This window comes from Rhinatrema bivittatum, chromosome 8 (genome assembly GCF_901001135.1).
Source record: "Rhinatrema bivittatum chromosome 8, aRhiBiv1.1, whole genome shotgun sequence".
In the NCBI taxonomy this organism is placed as follows: Eukaryota; Metazoa; Chordata; class Amphibia; order Gymnophiona; family Rhinatrematidae; genus Rhinatrema; species Rhinatrema bivittatum.
Genome location: NC_042622.1, coordinates 14,873,848 through 14,900,937, shown reverse-complemented (window position 1 = coordinate 14,900,937; position 27,090 = coordinate 14,873,848). Strand labels below are relative to the sequence as shown.

At 43.7% G+C, this 27,090-nt stretch overlaps 1 protein-coding gene across 2 annotated transcripts in view; it reads left to right on the top strand.

The window, feature by feature from the left end:
- CDH4 (cadherin 4) overlaps nucleotides 1-27,090 on the top strand; it is a 1,019,548-nt gene that overhangs the window by 841,950 nt on the left and 150,508 nt on the right. For both annotated transcript variants that reach the window (XM_029611832.1, XM_029611831.1), the window contains exon 7: nucleotides 4,521-4,693. In XM_029611832.1, the coding sequence (XP_029467692.1) occupies nucleotides 4,521-4,693 (173 nt within the window). The remainder of the gene's footprint in view (nucleotides 1-4,520; nucleotides 4,694-27,090) is intronic.

Genomic DNA, 27,090 nt, shown 5'->3' with positions numbered 1-27,090 from the left:
TAGCAGACGTTAAGTTGCACCTGTCCGCACGTTCACTCACACCCCCCCCCCCCCCCCCGATCTGAACGTGCACACAAGGAGGCCCCTGTGCAACGCAGCAGGAAGTCCGTGCGTCGTGGGGCCCGCCTGCAGGGTTACCCGGGTAAATGCCCCTGCACAGTACTTATTTGGCATCATCCTCTTGCCTTTCAGCTGGATACAGAGGGGGGGGGACGGGGGGGGGACGGATGGGCGCTAGGGCTGCCCGCAGGTAGCAGGAGGCCAGGGGAGGGGGAAATAAGCGGAGCCCTTGCACCTTCCTGTTTAAGCAGACAGGTAGTGCAATCCAGGTTTCACCGGGAAAGGAGGATCTGTTGTAGGGATTCGGGAGATGTGCCACCGTAATTAGATCGCAAATGATCGGGACAGCGTGCGGCAGCTTTCCGACTGCTCGCACTCCTTGTCGGCGCCGCTTACCGCCAATAATCGGGGTGATGCGCGCCCCGCTCTCCCGCGCGAGGAGGCTCGGGGGAAGGCACTCGGACACGTCCCGGCTGCGAGTGGCAAAAACCCAGTCCAAAGAGAAGATCCGTTTCCATAGATACCCGTTTTACTGAGGAAATGGTTTCATTCAAAGGCACTGCCTCCCCGAGCTCCGGCATTTCTCTTATGAATATTCATGCTTCCAATGAAGGCAAAAGGCCTCCAAGGGGAAAAAAATAAAGGCCTTTGTTATGTATGGGGTGAGAATGTTATTTTAATACATGGATTATTCTATTAGCGCACCAGGTTTTGGGGTTTGTTTGTTTTTTTAATAATTTTATTTTGACACCACTGGAGATCTCCCCTGAGAGATTAATGCCATGGACTAATGTGCAGATGGGACCAGATACTTGAAAGTCGTCAGAATATGAAGAATTTACATCTTTAGCCTCAGTGATGTGTGCAGAAAGCCAATTATGAGGCTGAATTAGTTTTCAAATTAAGCTGCAATTTAAAGCTTGTGAAATTAATCCTTTAAGGCACCCAGTAGCGTTGCTACATACATTCATAGGGTGCGGTCCTGGCTCTGCTTTCATTCTCTCTTGCTGTTCAGACAGTTAGAGAGAGAGAGAGAGCGAGATAATCGTGGTTACGTCATTTCTATTTCCTGGGTGGCAGGAGGCTGTTGGGTATTTGTACCACTGCAAGAGAAAAAAATTCCTCTTTTTTTTTTATAGAGAGTGTGGGGGAGGGGAGAGGGAAGTGGGGAGGGGTCTGATATCAAGGAGAACGCTTTCCTCATCCTTTTCACCTCCCTCTTACCCTATAATTCTCACCAATGTTGGTATCTCGAGGAGCAGAATCCTACCGTATTGCGATAATGCTGAGTGGCTTGTGAAAACTCACCGCTCTCTGTAAAAATGCGCACAAGAGAAGCCCTGACGCATGCTCAAAATGTTACTCATACACAGAGAATCAATGATACAAATAATTTTTAATACACTATATGTATAAACTTTATTGTATCTTCCAGTAGAATATCCTATCTAAACAATTAAAAAACTATCTAATCATAACACCCACTCACACATTCATTCCACTTAAAAACCCATAGCACCTGTAAACATTGTGATCATCAATACATTTTCCCAATTTTAATACATAGAATATTATAGTTGTTGCTCTGTTTCAATATCTTATAACGGCTAATATCAATGAACAATTACATGTGACTTTCTACATGTAAACCAATCCGGAACCATGTCCGGATATCAAAACTCAAAATTCTCTTCTAATATTCGTCATGAAGGGCGATCATATTCCTCCCGGTCCGACAAAGATCTTTGTTTCACCCCCCGCTAGGGGCTTCCTCAGGGACTCAATATCAAAAGTGTCCACTCTCCACACCTACCACCGAACATAAATATCAAATCAACCGCCATGATAGCATTCAATAAACCATACATAGTTATATTGACAATTACCCATACTAACCTGTAAATCTCGACTTTTAATCACGAGCCACGTTTACTCCCAAACCTGCTTCAAATCACGAATCACGTTTATTCCCAAGCATTGCTTTTAACCATATTCTTCAATGATATCGCTTATAATCCAGATTTTCAATCTATTTATCTAAAACCAAACAGGCAAATAAATGAATTCAAACAAACTTCTATCCCTCTATTCGAAGGTTCTATTACCACCCATGTCCACACAGTATATTCACAATCAAACCTGAACCGACAATCGTCACATGTCAAAGAACGTCATAACGTGGTACCACTTCCTCTTCTCTTATATATACCATTCAATCACTGCCTAATACCATCATTGGAAACAAATACCACACAACTGTCCCCACCCTGAACACATTAAAAAAAATGCATTCCATTCAATAGGGCCATTTAAACCCCCGGGTGTAACAGTTCCCCATTTAAAGATGAAGCGCTGTTCTATCTGTCTCAGTACAGCTGACATATCACCCCCATTAGGTAAATATACTTTCCTGATGACAAAAAATTGAATGTCCTCCACCGAATGTCCAAACTCGATCCAGTGATCTACTAAGGGGGCATGCGTTTTCAATGATTTTATTCTACTTCTATGTTCTATAATTCGCGCGCGACTAACTCTAGCAGTCTGCCCTACATACACTAGCCCACAAGGGCATACTATGGCGTATATTACTCCACTCGTATTGCATGAGAATACTTCAGGTAATCTATAAGGAAACTTTGAAGGAGCATATCGAAATTCCTTACATACCAACACATGTTTACACACTGAGCATGATCCACAACTCATCTGACCATAATCCTGATTCTCTACTGTCTTTAATTTACGATATTTCAAATGGCCACCTAAGTTCTGTCGCTTAACAGCAAAAATAGGTTTTTCAACAAATTCAGCACTAGATGATAACAAATGCCAATGTTTTAAGATACTAAGTTTAATATCCCGAGTTCTAGAAGAATATGGGATAGAGCAAATAATCCTAGCAGGAACTAGTTTCTTAGATTAAATTAAAAGATTGTCCCTGTTAGCATATAATGCCCTTTTATATGCTTTTTTTAACTGTAGATTTGGCATAACCCCGAGCTAAAAACAGTTCGGTTAATGTCTGTGCTTGAATCTTGTATTCTGTTACTGAAGTACATAATCTCCTATATCTTAAAAATTGACCCGTGAGGATGTTATCACGTAGTTGTCTAGGATGAAAACTACCGTAATGCAATAAAGTGTTTCTGTCGGTTTCTTTTCTGTACACAGTAGTCACCAAATTACAATCTTGTATATGTACTGACATATCCAAAAATGTAACCGATCTTTTATCCCAAGTGACAGTAAATTTTAAATTCGGATCACTAGAGTTCAATTCTTCCAAAAACTCATTCAACTCACTACTAGATCCCTGCCAAATAAAGAATAAATCATCGATAAATCGTTTCCAAATAATAATATAAGGAAACAATTTAGATGTATATACTACATTCTCTTAAAAAACCGACACGTTCAAACAAGCTGCACTGGGCGCTACTGGTGATCCCATAGGGATCCTTTTAGTTTGTAAATACATTTTCGAATCAAAACTAAATATATTACAAGTCAGCACTATTTCCACCAACTGTAATAGGAAATATAACCTCCTAACAGGTAAATCCATTTTCTCCAACTCCCTTCTGATTATCTGGAACGCCTCCATTTGAGGTATGTTAGTATAAAGGGAGGTAATATCTGCTGTGACCAACAGCCAATTATCTACTACCTTGGGTAACCCAGCTAACTGATTAATAAAATCAGTTAAATCTTTTATGTATGAAGAAATCTTGGACACATTTGGTTGAAGATAAAAATCTTATCATTTTGGCCAAGGGCTCCAAAAGTGTACCTATACCAGCCACAATGGGTCTCCCTGGCGGGTTCACCAGCAACTTGTGAACCTTGGGTAGTATATAGAAATAAGCACATGTAGGATGTGCTTGTTTAATGAAATAGAGAATTAATATATCCCTGTGTGTTCTTTACCTTTCATGCTCAAAACGTGGCAAGATTATACATGAAAAGACAGTTATAGAACTGAGATACGTCCTCTCTTCTTACAAAGCCCTTAATGACGGGTCTGCCAAAAATCTACCTATGTCCAGCTTCGTATCCTTCTGCGTGCATGCAAGGGAGATGTGTGTAGGGCTTTTCCTGTAAGGAAGGGCCCAGCAGTTTCCTGCTGCTCTTCGTGGGCATGAGATCTGGCGTCATGACCCTTCATGCACAGCTACCCAAGTTATACCCTGCCTCCCAACTCATCTGGCCCAGTCATGGCAGTAGAAGTCCTCGGCCAGGGACCCTGCACCAGGGCTCCTTCCAGAGCCCTGCAATCATGAAGCCTAAACCTGTCCTAGAGGTGTCACCATTATACAATGACCGGGACTCCCTCTCCCCAGGAAACAGAACTTAGGTCCAAGGAAAGGAGCCCGATGTATTGCTCAGTGCTTCTCCCATCTTTACCCGTTCAGCTTCTCAATATCCAGATGAGCAATTCATCTCCTCTCTCGTTCCAGGTACTTACGTGATGACGGTGACTGCACATGACGCCGATGACGTGACCACCGCCAACGGGATAGTCATGTACCGGATCCTGACCCAGAATCCACAGAGCCCATCTCAAGACATGTTTGTAATCCACAGTGAGACGGGGGCCATTAACACCGTGGCTGCTGGACTAGACAGAGAGGTAAGACAGGAAAACTTGGGATGGTTTGTAAACCTGCAGCTCATCTTGTTGATTACATCCTTCTAGAAATATGAATACATCTGTATTTTGTTATTCACTGTACATAGCACTGTATGGGGTTCAGATTGCTCTGTCACCCAGGGTCTCACAATCTGAAGTTCGAGCAGAAAGAAGTTACATGCGGTGCTCAGTATCACTCAGCGAGTGGTGGTGATGGTGGGGGTGTTGGAATTGCATTGTGATCTAACGTCATCGTGATGGCAACTGCTTCCCCTTTGCTCCACCCCACCTCTCACCAGGGCTTTTCTCCTTTTCTTGTTAGGTGCTTTGCATGACTGCACCAATGTCTTTCACAAATGTGGCCCCTGTGTGTACCACCGAAAGGATTGCAGCGAGTGTACTGTGCAGAGAATGTAGGCTGGTTAATGTGATTTCCTCCTAGGGGAGTACTAGAGAGAGAGAGAGAGAGGATAGAAAAGGATATCTGCTGCTGAAGGGCTGCTCCTGAATTTCTCCACAGACAGAGACAGGTTCAGCCCCTAGGACTGGGTTTTGGAGAGGGTATATTACCCTGCTTAGAGCACAATCACGCCTAAGGTTACGCACAACAAACACACCTGCACTTAGGCACATGGGGTGAGCTTCAAGAGGCTTGCGTGCATGAAAACTAACGTTAGTATTCGTAAGTAGCGTATACTCGCGGACATGCTGTTTTATAAACCTCAAGCATAACGTGCGTAGTTTTGCTTTCGCTCGCACCCATGCACGTTTAAAAAGGGGAGGGGTCCAGGGCGGGGCCAGCATTTACGTGCGCAGGCTGCTGTTTTAAAAGACACTTGTGCGCGTAGATTTGCCAACTTATTCGTGTAATTTTATGCCTAATTATCATGCGCGAGTCATATTAAATGTGTTTATTGTGCTCTGTTGGCCGGGAGGGGAGGTCTGGGCGAGCTGGTGGAATAAACTGCTAAAACTGGAATTTCACTTACACGCTCGTGTTTTAAAATGCACCATCTTACGCGCTCAAATCCCGATTTACCCAAGCAAGTCCCACTTTATTTTCGCACGGAAAATACACGCGCCTGTATTTTTAATATAGGAAAAGTGCACGCGTTCAACGCATTGCAATGCTCGCTTTGCATGTATTCGCATGTACGCGTAACGTATGCCCATATGTTATGGGGTAAAGATACGCTTATTTTGTAATGCACACCTATGGGACCGGCGCAAGCTATGAAACGCTATGGTAAACCCGCATGTGGCAACAAATTATAAGCCGCCGTGCGCAGTTGTTTGAAAAGTTATCCTCATACTGTTTAAAAGCGTGCACCTCTGCTCCCATATCCGTTGGCGAAACTGAGCGACGGTATATAAAACTCGATAAATAAATAAATATCCAGCCACCCGACTACTTTTACAGGCCCTCAGCCCCAGCCTCATTTGTTCAAACTATTTGCGCTCAGGAACCCAGGTTTTCTGCATGAAAATGTCACTAAACATTGCGCCCTTACAGGTGGATTTTCAAAGGAGTTACGCGTATAAATGTAACATGCTATCATAGCAATTTTCAAAAGGCCATTTATCTGCGATAATTGCACTTACTGTGGGTAAAACCTATGGACAATTCCATGGCAAACACTGGGGCAATTTTCCAAATCCCGCGTACATGGATAAAGTGCATTTACACAAGTAAAACCCAGTTTTTAGCGGGTAAATGCTTTTGACAATCAGGCCTTTAATGTGCGGGGATGTAACTTGGGTGGTGGTTGTAACTCCTGCTTTAGGCCTTTGTTTGTTTTCCCACTAGAAGAGTGCGCATGATAAGGGCAGTAAATCCCTGCAGAGGCATGTGGCTTGATTGGAGAAACACGCCTGGCTGGCTGAGAGGCAGGGGCTCGGAGATGGCCCAGTGACGGACATACCAAAGGGTGCAAGTCCCATCCGTAGCCTGCCACAGAGCTGACCTGCAGTATCTTGCCCAGGCTTAACTCACAGGCATCTTGGGCTTTTTCCAACTTTAGGGTAGTTTGGGGGGGGGGGAGGGGTTAAATGTGGATGTATAAATTCAGTTCCAAATTAACAACTCGTAGGGTGCCAGACCACGTTGGGGGGGGGGGGGGGGGAGTTGCTTGCAGTTTTGGATCTGATCCTCTAAATTCCTCAAGAGTTTAGCAGTCTGAACCTGTAAGCAGGACCTTAGCAGAGGTTGTTAGGGTGGTAAGGAATAGAAAAATAGGTCTGAGACTGCCTTAAAGTAAGAGGTGGATGCAGTTTGGCAGTTGACAAGCTCTCCTTCGCTGCGTGCGCCTTATACTCGGAGAACCTGTGCCATACGCTTCTCTCACTGACCAGCCAGCAGTCGGTTGTTCCCTATAGCTTCCCCTGCTGGAAATTTCTAGCTTACATCCCTTAAAAGGGCCACTGCCTACAGTGGCCAAAGTGGTGTTCCCCAGCGCTGGGTCTCTGTGCGCCATTCCCAGCGCCTGGCGCCAGCTCGGCCACAGCTGAGGCATCCAAAAGGAAATGGCCTTGTGCTGCCCTCTGGGCCACCTTTTCTGCTGTATTCCACGCCAGTCCTAGCCCCGCACACCCGCGTCCTTCTCCCTGCATCAAGTCCCTGCTCTCTCTTACATTTAGGGATAAAAGGGGACCTGCCCCCTTCCGCACGGTCATTTGGGGACCTGCGATTTTCTTTCTGCTTATCCCATCCTTTCCCGTGTAATTTATGTACCAAGGACGGAAGGACAGCCGCGTAACCAGGAGGACAGCTCCTGTATGTCCAGCGCTGCTTTTGTCTTGCTTATTTGGGGGAGGTAGCGGGGGAACACTTTATCTGTCCTGCTCCCCACCTTTCCAGACCCTGAGTGTTGCAGTCCAACCGGTCTGAGGGATAAAAAAAAAGCGGAGATTAAAAAAAAAAATTACTGGGCCCAATTTACCAAGGCATTTTTCCCGTCTGGGACGAAGTTTGTAAATCAGGCCTGCTGCCTTTTCCAGTGTTCACAAGCGATTCTTTGTAAAAATCGTTAATGTGCAGAATAGAATGCAAAGCCAAAGAGTAACGGGGTCACCTCCAAGGTCAGGGCATTTGTAGAACACCTGCTTGGTTTGAAGCCATTATCGTCTTGGAATTTGCCTTGGCAAAATTATCAGCCTTCTGACACACACACCCACGCTTCCAGGCCCCTCTGGGCAAGGCAAGCAAAGCCCCCATCAGCTGAGAAACAAGCTGGGGGAAAGGTGGAAGAACTCTGTTTATTGGGGAGATCTTTCGTAATGAAAGGCCAAGGGTAAACCTCAGTTTCAGGGCGCTCGGCGCCAGCAAACATAGTCCTGAATTAAAAACCCGGCTCTCCAAACACATCTGACTGCAAGGATAGCCGAGGCATTAAAACGCTGACGGCCGTCCTTAACTCCCGTTAATCAGGAAGCGAGTATGGTTGCAGAGCTCCATGCCCATTCACTCGTTAGGGTTGTGTTTAATTGAATGGCTCCCCGAGGAAGATAACAATAATTGAACCGCACTTCATAAAAATTATTAAGGAGGGGAAACCTTATTGGCTGGAGCCTGATTTGGGCCACAGCGTGTGGAAAGAGGAGGAAGGCTGTGGTGAATGGAGCAGGTGAGGGCAGCCTGGATCTGCTGTGAGCAAACCAGAAAATGCAGAGAAGTTCAACATCTTGGTAGCGAAAGACTGAAAGATTTGTTTTAATAGCAAAGGCCACGAAAGAGAGAGGAGCACTTGGGCCCTTCAGTAAAGTCACTGTTCTGTAGCCGACGCAGTCTTGTGCACAGCGGTGCTGTGCGAGTGCCTGAGAACAGGACTTCTGTTTTCCCAAGAATCGTCGCGCTCTCGCGGTAGTTCACAAACCTTGAGGCCGTCTTTGGGATGGAAGGTCAGACTGTGAGAGGTCAGGGGTCGGGTTGTATTTGCGGGAGGGCGGGAATCGGCCTTTAACCGGTTAGGGTAAGAGCCGCATCAACAGGTAGCGGAACAAGGTCCTAGCCAGCAAGGTGCTCACGTTTCTGCCTTTAACATCCAGCAGTTGCTGTAGACTGAGAAAAGACAGCGGTAAGATAAACATGAAAAAACACGAGCTGTCTGCATATCTATTTTATTATTTACATATGTGGCTGGTCTTTCCATGACATTCGTGAGCACAAAACTAAGGAAGCATGCACGGCCCTCCCTGGCGGGCGAGCGAGCGTGCAGCCAGGACTGCGGCTCGGGGGAGAATTTCATTCCTTTCTTAGCAGGCCATTGTAAAAGTCGTTTGGGATTTGCAGAATATAAAACGGAGCTGATAACTGCGTAAAGATTCTATCTGCTTAATTGATTGTGGTTTATACGTAGGGGCCAGCTTTCTCTCTTCCCGCTAGCCTTTTGTATGGCCCTCCAGTACATGGGAGGGGTGCTACCCCATTCTCTTCTGAAGGTCAGACAAGAGGAGAATGGTGGGGGGGTGGGGAGAGATGCACTGATCAGATGCTCGCCGTGGCTTCTACAGAGCAGGATTTCTGCTGCTCTGATGGGGAGGTCCCCAGGGCGACAGGAGAAAGAGAAGGCGCTTTGCTTTCTGACGCGTCTGCCTGCGACACCCGTGTAACTCTGTGGTTCACAGGGTCCGAGCCCAGCAAGGCTGGCGTACCTGCAGGAATCGAGCGCAAAAGAAGTCTGTCATAGGCCCAACTGGACCATCACATGTAGTGAGCCACTTTAAGAGCGCTTCAGTCAGGTTCGCAGCTGTAAGCATCTGTCCAAAGTCCACAATTTGTCTGGAGGTTTTGAAATATATTTTTTATCTGTGCAGCTAAAATAGTTCTTAGCACAACCCCGCCAGCATGGATCCCTGCATCAGGGGGGTCACACTGAACTTATTTGTAAACATGTTATATTCTGCCATTAACAAGCTGTTCCCATGGCAGATTTATAATGTCTTGAATACCCAGCAGCCTGAGATGTCCATGCATGTCTTAACATCCAGACTTTAAAAACCTTTAAGGAAAAAACAGCTCAAACTGTGGACTTTGGACTGCTGATTACTGCCATGAACCTGACCAAAGCACTCTGAAGTGGCTCACTAAGTGATGGTTTTATTTTATTTATTTATTTATTTATTTATTGTTTTTGTTATACCGAGTTTCATGATAGGCATCACATCAACCCGGTTTACAAATAACAAGGAGTGTAAAGCATAACGTAACGTAAAAAACAATATTTTCAATAAGAACCTTGAACTTTAAATACAGTGAATCAGAAAAAGGGAGAGGGAAAGTTACAAAAAACAAGGAAAATAAACTTGGGATGGAAGGGGAGAAATTGAACAGCACAATATTTACATTTCAGCCTATTGATACATTAGAATAGCAAGTGAAAAAATAAGACTATGAAACGGTACATAGGTAATCAAATGAATAAATATGACAGTTGTGAATGGTAATAGTATGATAAATATTCAGCAGGAATTAGTGAGAGAGGGTTTGAGGTTGGTTGGTTTTCTTTTTGTAATTCCATTTGTTAGCAGGGGTGTAGCCGCAGATGGGCCTGGGTGGGCCGTGCCTGTGGCCTGCCCACTTTATGCTCAGGTCCACCTAAACAAAGTTGCCTGGGCTGAGAAAAGGAGGCCTGAGGTAGGGCCATCAAAGAGCTCATCCCGTGCATCCTGAGAAGATGAGGCCCGTTGCAGCAAAGAGGCCCAGAAGAGAGGGAGAGCTCTAATAGAGTGTATGGAAGTGAGAAGCCTGTGTGTGTTTATGTGTGAGAGAGAGCATGAGAGCGAGAAGCCTGTGTGCATCTGTATGTGTGAGAGATAGCATGGAAGTGTGAAGTTGTATGTGTGAGAGAGAGCATAGGAGCGAGAAGCCTGTGTGTATGTGTGAGAGACAGCATAGGAGCGAGAAGCCTGTGTGTATGTGTGAGAGACAGCATAGGATTGAGAAGCCTGTGTGTAGGTGTGAGAGAGCATAGGAGTGAGAAGCCTGTGTGTAGGTGTGAGAGGGAGCATAGGAGTGAGAAGCCTGTGTGTAGGTGTGAGAGAGAGCATAGGAGCGAGAAGCCTGTGTGTATGTGTGAGAGACAGCATAGGAGCGAGAAGCCTGTGTGTATGTGTGAGAGACAGCATAGGATTGAGAAGCCTGTATGTGTGAGAGATAGCATGGAAGTGTGAAGTTGTATGTGTGAGAGAGAGCATAGGAGCGAGAAGCCTGTGTGTATAGGATTGAGAAGCCTGTATGTGTGAGAGAGCATAGGAGTGAGAAGCCTGTGTGTAGGTGTGAGAGAGAGCATAGGAGCGAGAAGCCTGTGTGTATGTGTGAGAGACAGCATAGGATTGAGAAGCCTGTATGTGTGAGAGAGCATAGGAGTGAGAAGCCTGTGTGTAGGTGTGAGAGAGAGCATAGGAGCGAGAAGCCTGTGTGTATGTGTTTTAAAATCTACCCCTAAGGTATTATTTATTGATAAGAGCACAGCTAGTGAGGCCCCAAACTATATGCCTACCACCCACCCATGTTAACCTTGAGCCTCTCCAAAAATTCAGTTCTGGCTATGCTTCTGTTTGTTAGACTTACGAGACAGGATTTCTTTTATGGTTGAAACATTTTTTGTCCGTTCTTGAAATTTTTTTGGACTATTGTTTGGTAATGCACCTCCATGAATAACGCACCCACACCATCGTTACTTTGCAAAGAGCTGTAGGAGGGAATTCATATGGGTTCAAGGTCCGAACCCCAAAGAGCTTATCCTCTGGTCCTCAGCACAGATAGGCAAAGTGACTTGCTCAAGGCCACGGACTTGCAGTGGATAGAGATTCACCGCTCTGTGATTCCCCTTCCTTGCAGGAAAGAAGTCTTGAGAGTAATTATCAGGTAGGGTACAAGAGATGAGCCAGAGGATTCGCACTGAAAGCTAAGCCCTTTCAGTGTACAGGCCATGTCACAGAATGTATCCACTTCTGGGCTGATAGAGCAGATTCTACCCAGGCATCCTGAGCTCTTGTGTTCTCCAGACATCAGCCACTAAATATTTAGAACATAAGGCTTGCCATACTGGGTCAGACCGAGGGTCCATCAGGCCCAGTATCCTGTTTCCAACAGAGGCCAATCCAGGACATAAGAACCTGGCAGGATCCCAAGGGGTAGAGAGATTCCAAGAATAAGCAGTGGGTTTCTGCAACTCCACCTTACTAATGGTTTATGGACTTTTCCTCCAGGAACTTGTCCAAACCTTTTTTAAATGCAAATGTAAACATTTTCACTCACACCACCTCATGGAACAAGTTCAACCATATTCATACACATCTCGTTCACTCTAAACTCCATGCATGTACACTAATTGAATATTTATATGTTAAGTAAATTGTATTTTTATTCCGCTTTTCGGCCCTTCAAAGCAGATTACATTCAGGAACTGTGGGTATTACCCTCTCCCCCAGTGGGCTCGCAGTCTAAGTTGGTACCTGAGGCACTGGAGGGGTAAAGTGACTTGCCCAAGGCGACAAGGAGCAGCAGTGGGATTTGAACCCTGGTCTCCCTAGTTCATAGCCTCCACGCCGAGATGAAGAAACTGGAGGGAGCAGCAGCGCCAGGCTCCTGGCTGCTATTCTATTCTGAGATTTCTGTCCTGCCTAATCAATCCTTACGGTTTACTCTACGCGGCTTACAACAGTTAAAGAAAAATTACATATAAAGTACATTACATAAAAAAATCAATACATTTCATTAAAAAATACGCTGATGGTATGAACAAGAGTCCTGTCCATGAGCAGGAAGCCTCTCTGAACCTTGCATCACATCTTGTAACCTCCCGCTTGCTTTTATTGCCTCCGACGGAAGACGACTTTGCAGCGATGCGATTTCATGGGCCAGTTTCACGACTCTGCCCTGTGGCCGGAGGCGCCGGACGCTGTCTCTGTTCCAGATCCCCCACCCCACACAGACCTGAATGTGTTAGGAAGTGAGAACCAGCTCAGCGTAGGGAGCCTGGGGGGATAACCTGCGAAGTTTGATTTTCTCCAGCATCTGGAGTCGCAGCTCTTAAGATTTCGGCATGAAGCAAATAAACTGACAAAAAAAAAAAACTCCACAAAATGTAAATATTTGTAAGGCACGTTGGGTTTTTTTCCCCCTTTGCACCACATTTAAGGTGAGTGCAAAAAAACCCCCACAATTGTCCAGAACGTGGGAGACAGGTTTGAAACTGCGTTTTGGGACAGCGTCCATGGCTACTTGTTTACCCATGGGCTTTGCACCCAAGTTGTACCGTCTTTGCTTTGTACCAAATGGCAGATGAAATTTAATGTGGATAAGTGCAAGGTGATGCATATAGGGAAAAATAACCCATGCTATAATTACACAATGTTAGGTTCCATATTAGGTGCTGCAACCCAAGAAAGAGATCTAGGTGTCATAGTGGATAACACATTGAAATCGTCGGCGCAGTGTGCTGCAGCAGTCAAAAAAGCAAACAGAATATTGGGAATTATTAGAAAGGGAATGGTGAATAAAACGGAAAATGTCATAATGCCTCTGTATCGCTCCATGGTGAGACCGCACCTTGAATACTGTGTACAATTCTGGTCGCCGCATCTCAAAAGATATAATTGCGATGGAGAAGGTACAGAGAAGGGCTACCAAAATGATAAAGGGAATGGAACAACTCCCCTATGAGGAAAGACTAAAGAGGTTAGGACTTTTCAGCTTGGAGAAGAGATGCCTGAGGGGTGTGGGATAGGAGTTTTGCTTTCCAGGCTCGCTGGAAAACCACGTCATGGGAAGGGAAACTCCATTGCCATTTCTAACTGGTTTTTTCCTTAAACCTACTCTTAGAATAAAGAAAATGTTTGCTCCGACCGCAGCATATGAACAGCCCCCAGCTAACAGGAAGTCAGCAGGAAACATCTAGTGCAAGCTTTTCTGCAGCCCCAGAATAGCTCATGACCTACTTGCTTTTCACACCTAGATAATTTAATACAAATGCCCATGACCAGCTAATGACCTCCCCCCCTCCCTGCCTGAAGACTGACCGCTTGCACCTACTGCCCACTTGCACCCACGTAGTAAAAGGTCAGCATAAACACTTGTGGTGGAAAACATTGTAGCAGGAAAATATGTGACGTATGTATCATATCAAATACTATGAGATCATTTACAATAAAAGAGCAGCCTTCCCAAAAGCCTGGAAGAGCACGCTTCACCCTGAAGACCGTCTGAGGTGTTTTCATTGCGACAGAGGGGGGATATGATAGAGGTGTTTAAAATCATGAGAGGTCTAGAACGGGTAGATGTGAATCTGTTATTTACTCTTTCGGATAATAGAAAGACTAGGGGGCACTCCATGAAGTTAGCAGGGGGCACATTTAAAACTAATCGGAGAAAGTTCTTTTTTACTCAACGCACAATTAAACTCTGGAATTCGTTGCCAGAGGATGTGGTTAGTGCAGTTAGTATAGCTGGGTTTAAAAAAGGATTGGATAAGTTCTTGGAGGAGAAGTCCATTACCTGCTATTAAGTTCACTTAGAAAATAGCCACTGCCATTAGCAATGGTTACATGGAATAGACTTAGTTTTTGGGTACTTGCCAGGTTCTTATGGCCTGGATTGGCCACTGTTGGAAACAGGATGCTGGGCTTGATGGGCCCTTGGTCTGACCCAGTATGGCATTTTCTTATGTTCTTACGTTCTTACCTTCCTACAGTAGGAAGTGCCCACCGAGTACTTCCTGCTTTTCCCACGGGTACCTTAAGTAACAGGCAGAATGGAAAATGCAGTGCAAGCATCCTCCCCAGGAAGACCTCCTAGCTTGGTCCCTGTTACTGCATTTCAATATTAATGAACTGATTGCATGCATTCGGTAATTAATATTTCCCGCGTGTTCTGCTGGATTTTTTCCACCTGGATGACGTGGGTTAATGCATTTTTAACACACGTCGAACCCTGAATTCTCTGCTTAACACACAGTAATGCAAATCACTAAAGAGGTTGATCAGATTTCTCTCTTTAGGCCCAGATCTTCCGTATTTTGTCACAAGAAAATACCCAGTACAAAACTGATGGACTTACTCAGCTAGAGACTCTGTGAACCAATGCTTCCAGCTTTGCTGTTTAACAGCTGTTAAGTGGTATTAAGTAGATGCCATTGGCCATGGGTCAGCAGAATTTTTTTTTTATTTTACTAGCAACTAAAATACCTTTGTGTGCAATTAAAACAAAATACGCTAAATATTAGAAGAAATGGGGATGCAAAGTGGATTAATGTTCCCGCACGGAAACGTATTATCAAGTAATTAAATAAAGGGCAGCACTCCTGCCCATAGGGAATTAGCGTTCCCAATACGCATTAGCACTTAATGTGGAAAGCAGGCTTTCTGCCAATGAAGGCAAATGACCGATCCAGTGAATTTGTCTGGCACACCACCTTTTGTCTTTCTGTACACGGTGCCAGGTTGCATTTGGAACTGTGGGAGACACTGCAGCATAAATATTCCAAAAAGTCACTTTATAATGATGATCTTTGTGCAAACAAAAGCTCCCATGCATGGGAATTAAATCTTTTCTAAACCATAAACTGTTGCTATAGCTGTATAGGGCTTCTGTTTATAGGTTTTTCTCTAAAAGTACCAGTAAAATGCTCCTGGTGCAAAAGAAATGAAATTAGTATTTACTGGACAATCTCTGGGAGTAACACTGCCCTGCCAGCAGTCTTCTCGACCATCTGCCCTGCCTGTCTTGGCCTTTGCACCTCTCGTGCACCAAGTTATTCTCTGCTGGTGACCTCTGCCGTCCCCCAGGCTGGCTCCCTCTGCACAGCTGTTCCCAACCACAAGCGCTGGAGCTGGGAAGCAGGCAAAGAGGAGGCTGGAGAAAGCTGCGGAAAACCCCCAAAATGCAGCCTTTATGTAATCTACATAAAAGTCTAAAATAACTAAAAAAAATCTAACGTAAACACCTTCATTTACAATTTATAATGCCGAAGAACAGAAGTCTTAGTTATGTGCATGGAAGATGATAAAGCAGAATGCTGAATCTGAGCATGTGAGGCACACAGGAGAGACCTCCAGATGATGCCGGTTCAGTTCATGGTTTTCTTTTATCTCGATCTGCATTTCCTTTCTATACGCTGGGCTCTCTATTGTGCTCTTCATTCTAGGAATGTGCAAACTTTTTTTTTTTGTAAAGTAGTGTGGGTGCTAGTAAACACTGAAGGCCAGTAAGAGAATCTTTAGTCTTTTATTATAAGATATCTTATAACAGGAGCAGTACTTACCAAACAATGCGGACTAAACCTTCAGCTCAGGTTTTCTAAGCTGGTATTCAGTTAACTGCATCACCCCCTCTAATTTACACACCAGTAAGTTACTTTGCGTAATGTTTTCCTAATTGGTTGGTATTATAATCTTATCGCATATATGCTAAGACTAGATTCTTGTAAGTCATAAGTCAAAGTGGAAGGATACAGTAAACATTATAAAACAGCAATTGTATCCATCATTTCATGGAAAAGATAACTATATAGAAAGCCTTATTTCTGTTCACATAAGTGCTTTATATCTTACCATAACTCTGTCATTGGTAATCAACTTCAACAGGCACAACCCACAGAGCACAGGCAAGAGCTGGATTTTGAGCAAAAGCAGGCCAACAGCCAAGGCAAACACAAGTCTCAGGTTTTGATAGCCACCTCCTTCCTAGGGTAGGGGTGGGGAAGGATTTAACATTTGTGCAAGCTGCTGATTAGTGAGTATCATAAAAAGGGGCTGCTATTAAATTTCCAAACAATTATCTCCTAAATTTTACCACCAGTCACAAAGCATTCCCAGAGAACAGTTCTCTATAATAAAACAGGAGCTATCTGCAAAAGCCATAGAACCAGTCCCCAGTGTAGTGAGGAACATGGACTTTTATTCCAGGTACTTCTTTATACTAAAAAAAAAAATAAAAATCTGGGGACATTGACAGATGCTAGAACTAAAATATTTTCTAAAATAGGAAAAATTAAAAATGAATTTATCAACCATCCTTCCTCTTCTGGAGCTAACAACTGGTTAATTTCACTAAATCTAAAGGATGCCTATACTCACACTTTAATTCATCCAGTTCACCAGAAATATCTGAGATTTTCAATACAAGATTCTACCCTTTGGACTCTCAGCAGCCCCAAGAGGCTTGCAGTGAAACAGCTCACTTGAGGAGAAACAATGTGTTACTGTTTCCTTAATTAGATGATTGGCTGATATCAAGCAGATCTTTAAAGGAAGCCAGAAGCTATAGCTCGTGCTATTCAAATGCTTGCATCTCTGGGTTTTATCCTAAATTGTGAAAAATGTCACCTATTTCTAACTTCAAATTTAGAATGCATAGGAGCCTGTTTTAGATACTGGGAAAGGAACGATCAGCCCTTGTTGATTGATAAGATATTATCAACCTCACATCAGTGCTAGCAAGAAAATTCTTGGAAATTTTGACATATATGGCAGCTCAGCAACTGTGGGTAAACTAGTTATTATTTATTTATTTGTTTATTTATGTACATGTTTTTATATACCGATAACCGTATTCACATCGTATCGGTTTACATAGAATGTATAATAATGATAGAGAAAATACATTGAACAATTTGGTTACATGGCATGGTTACACAAGAAGTTCCCACAATGGTACCTAAAGGGGCATTGGAATTGACATTTTCAACCTCAGTCCCACAGGATTCCAGTAACAGACCCAGTTTCAGAAGTTCTAAATCCAATCTTCTACAGGCTCAATTCCATGTTTCTCAAGGTCAGATATCATTGACCATGGATGTGTCTGCTTATGCTTGTGAAGTACACACGGGCAATGTGTATTCACAAAGAATATGGACCACACATAAACTTAGTCAAGATGAAAGCCATTTTCAAAGCTCTAGTATCTTTAGAATAATTCCTGAAGGAGATAATTCTCTAAATTCAAACAGACAATAGTGTGGCCATAAACAAACAGGGAAGCATGGGCTCAGATTGTCATATCAGGAAGTAAACAAGATATGGTCTTGGGCAGTACAGAGGACAAGGTTTCCCATCGCCACATATATTCCAGGCAAAAAACATCATTATCGAAACTTGTAAACCGTTATGATGGCGAAACCGAATGATGGTATATAAAACTCGATAAATAAATATGATTTCTTGTAAATTGAGCTCAGCAGGAAGAAATTAAACTCAGTGCTGACCTGTAACATACTTTTTGACCTTTAACATACTTTTTAGCATTTTTATCAACTTTGGCTAATCCTACAAGTCTGATCAATGTAATCTCTGTTCCTACAAATTTGATCAGTGCAATCACATTGTGCTGTATTTATCTTTATTTCTTCACCACCACCAAACTAGTCTGGCTTCATAGAAAACCTTTTAAAAGCCACCTTACAAAAGTGTTCACCAAATTAACTTATTGCTAATTTAGTTTTTGAAAAATCCACAACAGATTTCAACAGATTGTCAAATCTGCATTGGTGAACATACTCATACTTTCCTCAGATTTGCCAGGAAATCTACAACTGTAAATGGTTACAAATGTACAATTCCATATATATGAATGTAAACAACAATTAGAGAGTTACATTGTATAGTCCTGTATTAAGGGATACAAGAACAACTTTTCATGAAACTGCTCATGTATTTTAGACTTTGGTTATCAGTAAAATTATTTTAATGTGAACATTCAACATTAGTGCTTTTTACCTATTGATTTTCTTGATATATATATTACTCCTGGGGGAATTTTGCACACAAAAATTTAAAATTCTGCGCACAAAAACTGAAAATTCTGCAAACTTTATATTGGTCAAAATAACACAATTTACATGATAGTCTTTAAGTAATATACTGTGAATATTCCTTTTTCTCTGGATTGACAATCTATATAAATAAAAATGTTAAATAGTTTGTACCAAATCGCTAATCTCAGCAACCACTTAACCGATTGCTTTCAAATTTGGACACAAGCTTCACCTCACATAAGGCAAGGATCTTCTACACTTACATTACATATATGTCACACCGGGAGCTGGTAAAAAAGTTTTAAAATTTGGTTCCACAAAACAGCGACATCTGGTGGACGTAAGCGGAAGCTCTTACACCTTGCACAAACGCTCACACCCCACACACACGTGACCAATGTTTGCGATTCACACACCCTCCGAGCAGACACAAATCCACCCTCCTCACACCACACCCCCCCCCCCCCCCCCCGCACACATGCCAATTGTACTTATTTCACATACCCTCAAAAAACACACAAAAACCCACTAAATACCAGCATGCTACACCGGGAGGCCACTCACATGCCACATGTTTGCAATTCCCACACCCTACGAACTCACACACAAACACCCTCCTCACACCCCTCACGCACATGACTTTTCTACTTACTGCCCTCAACCTCCGAACACACGGAAAACTGCAGAATACTTCGGGCTGCTCCAGCGGGGGGGGGGGGGGGGGCCGGCAACACCGCTCCAGGACACATCGCATACACTACGGCTGTCGGCTGCCAGCAATCAAAATGGCACCGACGGCTCTTTCCCTTACTAGGACACTCGGGAACGCCAATAGCGGCAGTAGCCCATGTGACATAGTAAGGACGAGGGCCCGTCGACGCCATTTTCTGAACTGGCAACCGGCGCACCTTCGCCCTTACTATCTGAGCGAGACGACCGCTCCCATTGCTCCACCTCGAGGGCCCGGCGCCAATACTTCCATGCTGGAACGAACGCCCGCTCTACCGACTACCATTTTTGAAAGGTATCGTCGGGCCTGCAGGGGGGGGGCTTGGGGATGTTCTTGTGTCCATGTTAGGGGGGGGGGCCAGGGGGCAATTCCGAGATTCTGCAACTCTTGTGGGTTACTCTATTTCGCTGGCCTGGGGGGGGGGAAGGGAGGGTGGGGGAGGCTTTTATAAACACAACGTTTCTGTGGGGATTACTTTGGGGTACAAAGGGGGAGGACACACACAAACACAAAATGTGCACCATCTCCGAAAGGTTACAAAACAGCCCTCACCAGGTGGGGAGTCACTGAGGTGACAGTGAGGGGAGGGAGAATGAGGAGGGAGGTAACTGTCAGGGGAGGAAGAATGAGGGGAGAGGTGAGTGTGAGGGGACAGAGTTGGAGTGGGGACAGGGGAGGGAAGGGGGGGGGAGTGACCAAGGGGGAAGAGGATGAGTGACTGAGCTAAATGAGCAAGGGGAAGGGGCAGAAAGGGCAAAGAATCTGACTGAGCCACTGCAACGCGTGGCAGGGGTCTGCTAGTAAAGATATTAAATTAATATGAGCACCACGTCAACAACTGAATTTTTACATTTTCTAATTTTTTAGTTTTCAAAACAAAAACCCATTATCCATATACCAGGTATGAGTATGATAGACCTTCATACCATCCCACGGTTTCTCGGGCATATCTGCTCCATGTTTAAACCGTTAATGGGATCGTCTTTAATCATTGGTCTTTACTCAACCGATATTTGTTTTTCCTTTTACGTTTTTTTCAAAAGTTTTTTGTTAATATAAAATATATTCAAAATGCTTCTCTCAAACAAATGTTGAAATTCTCTTATTATTTCCTTTAGCTGATATTTGAGTACAGTTCGAACTGTACTCTGATATCAGCTAAAGGAAAGTATCCTGAACTTACCTCTTTTGAGCAAAATAATAAGAGAATTTCAACATTTGTTTGAGAGAAGCATTTTGAATATATTTTATATTAACAAAAAACTTTCGAAAAAAACGTAAAAAGAAAAACAAATATCGGTTGAGTAAAGACCAATGATTAAAGACGATCCCATTAGCGGTTTAAACATGGAGCAGATATGCCCGAGAAACCGTGGGTTGGTATGAAGGTCTATCATACTCATACCTGGTATATGGATAATGGGTTTTTGTTTTGAAAACTAAAAAATTAGAAAATGTAAAAATTCAGTTGTTGACGTGGTGCTCATATTAATTTAAGTCTTTAAGTAATTACATTTTAAATTATTACAGAAAAAAGTTGTTACTTAAAATGGCAGAATTTTAAATATTTTGAGCAGAATTTCCCTAGAAATTCACTGTAAGTGTCCCTTCCACTCGTTCTCCCTACTTCCCTGGCCAGTTTGCCCTCTCAGGTCCCAACACCTCCACCTGCCAATATCTTTCCCCTTCACCTCTAGGCTCAACCCCTTACACTCTATTGCCAGTCCCAGAGTTTGACCTCGTTCTCAGTACTGCCCCTCAAACAGGCTCTCTCTGTCCCTCCCTCTCTCACACACACAGGCTCCCTCTTTCTAGTGCTCATACAGGCTCCCTCACTCTCTCGCACACACACATCCCCTCATACAGGGCCCTTTCTCTTGCATACACACTCACACACAAGCTCCCTTTCTCTGTCACACATACACCCTCACACAAGCTACCTATGTCTCTCTCTCACACACACCTTAACACAGGCTCTCTCTCACACATACACAAACCCTTCACACAGGCTTGCACCCTCACATACACACAATCCCTTTTTCATACACTCCAGCTCCCAATCTCTCACACACATACACACTCCTTCACAATCTCCTCATATAGGCTCCCTCTGTCTGGTACCCACACTCAAGCAAACCCCAAGCCCCCCTCTCTAACCTCCCATTCTCTCTCTCACCCTCCTGCTCTCTGACACCCTCCCCTCATATAGGCTCCCTCTCTGAAACCCACAAGCATCCCCCCACTCCCCCTCTTACCAACCAAGCTGTCTCTCACCCTCCTCCACACCCCCTCTCCTCTCTCACACACACATTCTCTCTCACCGGCATCCCCTTCCCCTCATATAGGCTCCCTCTCTCTCTGAAACCCACACTCAAGCATCCCCCCACCCACCCTCTCTTACCTCCCATGCTCTGTCTCACACCCTTCTGCTCTCTCTCACCCTCCCCACCCGCCTTCTTGCCATCCATGCTCTCTGTCACCCTCCCCTCTCTCACACACACACATTCTCTCTCACCGGAATGCCGAGGGACGTACTCCATTCGCGGCGAGGATGAAGGCCCGGGCACGCCGTTCTGCTATTTTCTGCCGTGCTGCCATGCCCCCACTCTCGCGATGGTCGCTGTCCGTGCGCTTCCGGTTTTGAATCCTCTTCCGGCGAGGGAGGAAATCTGCGGGAAGGGGGAATTCTGCGCAAATTCTGCATTCCGCAGTAGCGCAGAATTCCTCCAGCGGTAATATATAGAGAGAAAGAGAAAATACTTAGATTTCAAGGCAATGTTAATTCCTAATTAATGCACTCACATGTTACATATATGTGAAAACCCTAAGGAAAGAGCACTGATGTATAACTATATAAATACAAAAAATGTACTTACTCATATTTTTCATATGTGAATTTATAAATCTATAATGAATGTACAACAGCGTTTTAATCTATGCCAGTGAAGATATACGTATTGATACTTTCGCATACAAGTGAAAGGCACTATATACCACATCCTGTGCAAAAGGCAGTGGCATAGCCAGCGGGGGCCAAAGCACCTGGGGGCAAAGGACCCCACCCCTTCCAGGAAGAAGAGGAGTGCCTGCTGGGGGTCTCTCTGTGTGTGAGAGAGAAAATGGGGGCCTGCTGGGGGGGGGGGGGGTCTGTCTGTCTGTGTGTGATATTTTTATTTCCAAAGACTACTTTGAGGGTCCTTTTTCATGCATAATATTTTATTATAAATACATAATTTGAAATTGTGTGTGGAGAGGGCCGTGGTAGGGAGAAGGCTGGGCACAAAGCTGTAAGATTCACGTAGAGTGCCGAATACCCTTGCACTGACCCTAATAAGTAAAAGAATACAAATGAAATATTAAAAAAAAACAAAAAACCCAGAATCAGATGGGGCCAGCTCAGTAATTGTTTGCCCAGGGTTGCAGGCAGTGCCATGTGGTGACGCGTTGGTGGGGGTTCCCATCCCTCCCCAGGGAAGAGACCCCCGTGCGGTGGTGCCGTGTGGTAATGCGGTAGCGAATTGAAAGGGGGGGGCCGCAGGGGAGACAACACTGAACGCTTTGTGAAAGGAAGTTGCAGAATGTAAGGTTTTAGTAAATAAATAAATAACACCCCCCCCCCCCCCCCGGGCACCGGAGACCCCCGCTACTCTCTGGCAAAAAGTACTAAAAACTACACAGAGCATTGTAAACCTGATACCACGTGCATCATAGAATCATGATCTCCGTCACACACAGCGCATATTATCCTAGTATTCATACAAAATGGTATTAGCGGTGTCTACAATTTTTAAAATTCAAACAATTCAAATACATAGGTAACGCTATAGTATTTTCACTCTGATGTAACGATAATCCCCCACAATTTTTTAAAAGTTCAAATTTTCCAAATGCATAAATCACGGTGCAGTATTTTCACTCTGATGTAATAATAATCCCGACAAGGACCCTCATTTCACCATTGCTGGCTTCCTCAGGGAGGGAGAAATCCTCTAACAACCATAAATATATGATATTTTTTTTATTTTAAATTACAAAATACCTACAAGGAAAAGACAATTAATGCGAATTTGAATAAAAAAGACTGTGTTCTTTGAAGTATCAGTTTCTAATTAATGGGATTACCTCCATCTGTTTTTGCATTACTGGTGTAGCAGTGAATGCTCATTACATCTTGTGCTTTAAATTAAGAAAACGGAACATGTTTCAGAAGAACTGAACCAAAATACAAGACCAAAATCTCAACATCTAGGAGCCCTTGGGATTCAGCTCAGCTGCTACCTTTAGGTTTTTACTTTAGGTGAACCTATTTCAGACGGAACCCAACAGAGATCCCTCATTCTTGGCAATTCAGTACAGCCAACCCCATGGTGCAAACGCAGCTCGTTCTCAACTGTTTAAACTGCACAGAAACGTACAGTTAATTTGTAAATAGACCAAACTCTTACTTGAGATTTCCTTAAACAAATTAGTCAGACAGACAGCCCTTCACAAAGTTACCTCTGCCTTCTTCTTTAATGCTGGACCATTCCAAGGAATTACAGGACTCAAACGAGGCACACCAGACACCACACAGAATGGCCATTTATACAGCTGGAGGTGAGGGATGCTCACCCCGAAACAGCCAATCAGTAACCTAGGCTCGTATGGCCAAGCAATAGGGAAGTCAAGAAGCATAGCTTAGAAAACATGAAACTTGTATATAGCCATTATATCTAAAGTTGAAACATATCAGATGTCATCCGTTTCCCCACGAGCAGCTCAGTGCAATATAAATGAACCCTAGAATGTTTGAGCTAATGGAAAGCATCTACTGGATTATCCAGAGCAATGATATCTTTACACGTGCACTTAAATGAATGCCTCCCATTCTGTAGCCACTGTGCGCCACCTGTAAATAATGCCTGTGGTTCACGTCGCTGAAGCCACAATGATAAGTTTCCACTTCTAGGGCTGTTTAGGTGCTGAACAACAAAATTTTAGTTGATCAAGAGAATGAGCCTGCTCGGACTTCATGTTCATTGCTTCAGATACAACTTTTGTGTTGAAGGATTCGAATGTTAATGAATAGCTTAGACTGGCCAATGCATAATTTCTGACACGGACATATGATTGCCTAGGTGACCTGAGTCGTTTCGCTGTCAAAATAACCATTCAACTCATAAGTGAAATGGGAACGTGAAATGAAGGAAAATTTGAATCGCATGAACATTTTCACCAACTGAACAGTGATTGCAGTCAAACAGGCTTTTGTTTGTTGTTGATTGTTCAGGCCGGGGAGAAGAAAAAACCAGAGACTCTCAGAGATTTCTACCTCTGGTGCGTGGAAAGTTATGTTTATGTTGGAAAAACCTTGGGGTTGATGCAATATGGGTGCACTACAAACAGACGCTCATACTGAGCCGCTGCGTTAAAAAGGAGGCACTAGAGGAAATTGTGCGTCCCTAGCGCCTCCTCAGCAGCAGGCGCCCAGGAGAGGTGGCTGTAAGTGAGGGTTAGGAAAACAGACGCTCAATACAAGCATTCGTTTTTCTCCCGTTACCAGCACAATATACTCGCACAATATACACAGCTTGGACAGTGTATATTGTGCGCCCTGAAAGGGCGACGTTACTTTTTAGGAGGAACCACAGAAATCATGTTTTTTGTTTTTGTTGAGCCCCGAGGCTGGCATTAAATTTTCCACGTTAAATAGGGCGAGTTGGGCGCGCAGTCATATTCTGCATTCTGGGGTAATGGTTATTAGCCTCATCTACATGAATTTACACGCTAATCCCGTTATTGCTCAGGCGTTAGTCTGGCGCGTCCAATAGAGAGTTAACTGGTGCGTTGGCCTGAGTGCCCAATATTGCATCGACCTGCTTGTATAAAGCAAGGATGTGGCAATGTTTGAGAATTATCTTTTCATTCATGTTGAAACGAGAAGAAAAAGGAATAACACACACTGCACGATCCGAAGATGACTGATGGCAGGTCTGTAAAACTACTTCTCTGTTGGCATATATACGCCTATTTAATGACCTTGCGTGTATACTTTTAGTACGTTTTGCACAGGGTGCGGAATAGTGCCTTCTATCTATATGTATATTTATTTATTTATTTATTTAGAGATTTTTATATACCGCGGCACGTTCAGAACATCACCTCGGTTTACATTAAACAGTGTTAATATAAGTGTTAATACGTATGCATTCACTGGTATATATTAAAATGGTGTTGTACATTCATATATATTTATAAATTCACATATGAAAAATATGAATAAATAAGTTTTTTTGTATTTATATAGGTTATACATCAGTGCTCTTTCCTTAAGGTTGTGGATGTATATATGTGTATATATCAACAATTTTGTTGATATATACACATATATATGTGTATATATCAACAATGTATATATGTGTATATATCAACAATTTTGACAACCCCTTAATTTTACAATCTCTTTTAAATTGGCAGGTTTACCCATTTATTTATTTATTTGCCACTGTTAAATTACTATCGCCTTTTCCACTGTTCCAAGTTGTATTATGTCCCTGTTTTATTGTAACTGCAATTTTTTTTTCTTTTTCTTTTAGCACTTGTTAATGTTCTATTATTATTTTATTGTTGTCACTCCTTGTTAATTGTAAACCGGCATGATGCGATTCCCTTCGCGAATGCTGGTATAGAAAAAACTCAAATAAATAAATATATGCATGTGTGTGTGTATATATATATATATGAATAAAAAGGTGAGCTCAATTTATTCTGGCTACATGCCATAACTGAAACAAACCCTTTTTCAAAGCCATTGCTTAGCAACAGCTTAAGCTATATTCATAACTGTGATCATGTGAACACAGTCTTCTGATGACAAACAGCAAATCGGCACCCCTCTCCACCCTGTTTTTACTTAAAAGTATAGTGGTGAAAATTATTTAGGAAGATCAGCCGTCAAAACACTCACACACACATCTTCTGCCCAAGCATGAACTAAAAATAAGAAAGACACAGCAGGAGATCTTAATAATTTTGTTAGCTACGGACTGATTTATAAAAGTGCTGCAGTTTCCAGTGAGGGAGAGGAGCAGCAGTTCAGCGGTGGGGTGGTGGATTCATTAGTGTGGGAGCGGTTCATGTCCCCCAGCAGCCAATCCAGGATGCCTTTACATCTGCACCGTGCTGAAATCGTCCCTGGTGCTGTTGTTGCTTCAGATCTTCACCATAAATTGCGTCAGATTTGTGCATGTAAAGCGTGCAGAAGGCTGTCAGCCGTTAGCTAGCAAAAGTAAATATCCTAAAGTGAGCTATTTGTTAGAAAAATAATTGCCTCATTAGGTTTAATTGCATTAACTCCTTGGCACTCTGCGTCTGTGGTGTGTCACGTGGCCAGTAATAGGAGGAGCTCGCTTAAAAATTGGCCTCCTGACATATAGGTATCAATTTGGTTTCATGATCAAGTGGGATACAGGCAGCCGCATAATCTGGCGCACATTTCCTGACCTAGGAGGCTGTTGTCAGCAATTCACTTCTGCATATAAATGCACAGACCGCTAATAGCCCTCAGAGTAACTGGAAGCAAAGAGTACAAAGCCCCACGGGCAGGGACATTCACATCTGCCTTAGGTTAGAAAATCACAGTGAATCCAGCGCCCGCCCGGGGCCCTCTCACTGCAGTCAAGGCCCACATGAATGCACATGAGCTCCCCTCTGCTTCTGCTGGCGATGTTTTCCACATCATCAGCGTAGCCATATTGTGGATGAGCCTTGATTTTAGCTCTCCACAAAGAGGCAGGAAACCTGCTGTAAAGAAAAGAAGACCAGAAAAAGCAGGTTTATTTCTGCCTGCATTGCAGGCTTCCTGTCCCTTTGAGGAGAGTTAAAAGCAAACTTCGTCCACATTCAGGTGCAGTACATTGGATGGCAGGCAGCAGGGA